This window comes from Jaculus jaculus, chromosome 10 (genome assembly GCF_020740685.1).
Source record: "Jaculus jaculus isolate mJacJac1 chromosome 10, mJacJac1.mat.Y.cur, whole genome shotgun sequence".
Lineage (NCBI taxonomy): Eukaryota > Metazoa > Chordata > Mammalia > Rodentia > Dipodidae > Jaculus > Jaculus jaculus.
In genome coordinates, this window is record NC_059111.1 from 9325668 (window position 1) to 9328299 (window position 2632).

Below are 2632 nucleotides of genomic sequence, written 5' to 3' on the forward strand. Positions count from 1 at the left end.
CAAAGTTAGAATATTTGCAAATCTCTGCCAGGGGCCAGTGAGGGCGGGCGGAGAATAAAGCCACGAGCTCCCACCGGTACATGACAACCAGGTGGAGGCGGAGCAGGAGAAACACGATTGCTTTTCTCACTGGAGAAAAAGTCTACAAGAGGACTGAGAGAGACGCTTTGGCGAATTTGGGGGTGGAGAGTAAGAGAGAACCCTAGGTAGCAAAGGGGGCAGAAACTACTGCTGTTTGACAGGCTGGCTCTGATCACCAGGGTGCATTTGAAAATTTTGTATATTTATTTATTTTTGAGGAAGTGAGAGGGAGGGAGGGAGGATGGGCACGCCAAGGTCTCGAGCAACTGCAAACCTTGTGCATCTGGCTTACGTGGGTCCTGGGGAATCGAACCTGGGTCCCTAGGCTTCGCAGACAAGATCCTTAACCGTTGAACCATCTCTCCACCCCCCTTAACCCTGTGCATTTGTGCATCGTAGGCAGTCACTCTCCAGCCCAAGGTCAGCCGGATTGAGCACCGCCCGACCGATGTGGTGTCTGGAGCGGCTCCTGCGGGACGGGCACGGGCTTCTCCCCGGAAGGGCCCGCCGTGCCAAGACCCGCTCGCCCTCCGCCGCCTGCGCGAACGTGCTCACGCCGGACCGCATCCCGGAGTTCTGCATCCCGCCGCGCATCGAGCCCAGCCTGGCTCTGACGGCTCTCCGGAACTCCTGGGGCGGAGAGGCCGAGCGCGACGATGGGGCGGGCCGCACCGACTGGGACCCGCGCTCGCAGGCCGCGCTCTCGCTGCCGCACCTGCCGCGCGCGCGCACCGCCTACGGCTTCTGCGCGCTGCTCGAGAGCCCGCACACGCGCCGCAAGGAGTCGCTGCTGCTCGGCGGCCCCGGCGCGCCCCGGCCCCGGGCGCACACCTACTGCGGCGCTGCCGACGCTCCGCTCGCGCCCCGGCCCGCCCCGGCCCCGGCCGCCTCCCCGGACGCGCCCCTCGCCCCGAGGCCCCGCGGGCGCCGCCTCCTGCGCGTCGCCGACGGGCTGCTGAGCCGCGCGCTGCGCGTGCGCGGGGCTCCCCGCCGGGCGCGCGCGCGCTCCGTGCCGAGCGGCCACGAGGACGACGTGCGCGCGCCCGCCCCTCCGCCGGCCGACCCGCGGCCCGAGCGCCTGCAGGCCGAGGGCACCGTGAGTCTGGGTCGCGCCGGCGGCGCCCTGCGCCTGGCCGCCGAGTACAGTCCGGCCAGCGGGCGCCTCCGCATCCGGCTGCTCCGTCCCGAGGGCCCGGCCGCCGCCCTCGAGCCCCGCGCCGTCGGCTGCCGCCTCAGCCTGGTGCTGCGGCCGCCGGCCGCCGCGCGCCCCCCGCGCGGCCTCGTGCTCGCGCGCAGCCGCAAGGCCTCCTGGGAGCGGGACTGCTGCTTCGACGGGCTGTCGGAGGACGAGGTGCGCCGCCTGGCCGTGCGCGTCAAGGCCGAGAGCAGGGGCCGCGGGCTGGAGCGCAGGCGCGCGCTGGGCCAGGGCGAGCTGCCGCTGGGCGAGCTGCTGCGGCTCTGAGCGCGGCCCGGGACGCCCCCGCCGCCGCCGACACACGTGTGTGCAAATTAAACCTGTATTCGTTTTTTCAGTCGAACCTTGATTTATATCCAATACTGGTAGAGATGACACCGGATTATGACAGTAAATGGTCTTTATTTATTTATTTTTTTTGTGCAGAGACCTTCAATTTCCTGTCCAGTAAATGGGAGCGTGCTGAGCGGCTGTGTCCCCATGTAGGTAACAATTGCGTGTCCTAGGCATCACACACCAGCGTTGGGAAATAGCAAACGCCATGAAACGTTAAAGTCGCCTCGTTTTAAAGTTTATTCCTTCCAGGGCTGGGGAGATGGGTCAGTGGTTAAGGTCAGCAAGCTTGCCAAAGGGAGTTCCGAGCTTCAGTGCACACGTAAATAAAGCCTGGTTCTAAGGCAATAGGAGGCGGGGTCAGGAACATCCTGAAACTCTTGGGTCATGTACACAGGCCGTCCCTATGACAAACAAGAGAGACCCCGTGTCAAGGTGGAAGATGACCAATACCCACAGGTTGTCCACTGAATATGTATCCACATACACACTTACACACGAACATGCATGCACACAAGGTGGGCTCGAATGTTTATTGACTCGCCAGCACCCATTGAACATTGAGACCCTGGAAAAGAAATGACATCTCCAAGGTCAAGAAAAAGCTATTAGCAGGCACCTCACTTCGTTACTCCTAGCTATATCTTGCTGGAAAAACCACTGCACAAAATGAAAGCATTGAATATTCATTCAGTATCTTTGATAGTGTAATTAAAGGTGATGTGTAAGTAACAATCACAATCGTTCTGCAAGTTTGAACCTGTTTAATTTGTTAACCATTGTTAAAGAGTAAACACTGCTATGCCCATTTTGCCAATGAAGTTACCAAGGCACAGAATAAAGTGTGGTTGGGATTCGAACCTCGGCTACCAGTATTTCACTCGTTAAAAAACACATCTGCTTAAAGTGGCGAGATTCTGCAACTTTTTTCAAATTGTCTCCAAGGTGTTGTCTCCTCACAGTCCACTTTCTTCCGGGAAAGCAAGTTGGTTGAAATGAGTCATGGGTGAAGTCATGCTCAAC

The 2632-nt window shown here is 60.1% G+C and overlaps 1 protein-coding gene across 1 annotated transcript; it reads left to right on the plus strand.

Annotated features, from left to right (window-relative positions):
• Window positions 1–529: 529 nt before the first annotated feature.
• On the plus strand, window positions 530–1543 carry LOC101599872 (C2 calcium-dependent domain-containing protein 4A). Its single transcript, XM_012949641.2, has one exon. It carries the CDS (start codon window positions 530–532, stop codon window positions 1541–1543), a length of 1014 nt encoding a protein of 337 aa, XP_012805095.2.
• Window positions 1544–2632: the final 1089 nt, after the last annotated feature.

Excerpts from the sequence above, each read along its gene's own strand:
- LOC101599872 (XM_012949641.2), top strand. The coding sequence starts at position 530 with ATGTGGTGTCTGGAGCGGCTCCTGCGGGACGGGCACGGGCTTCTCCCC.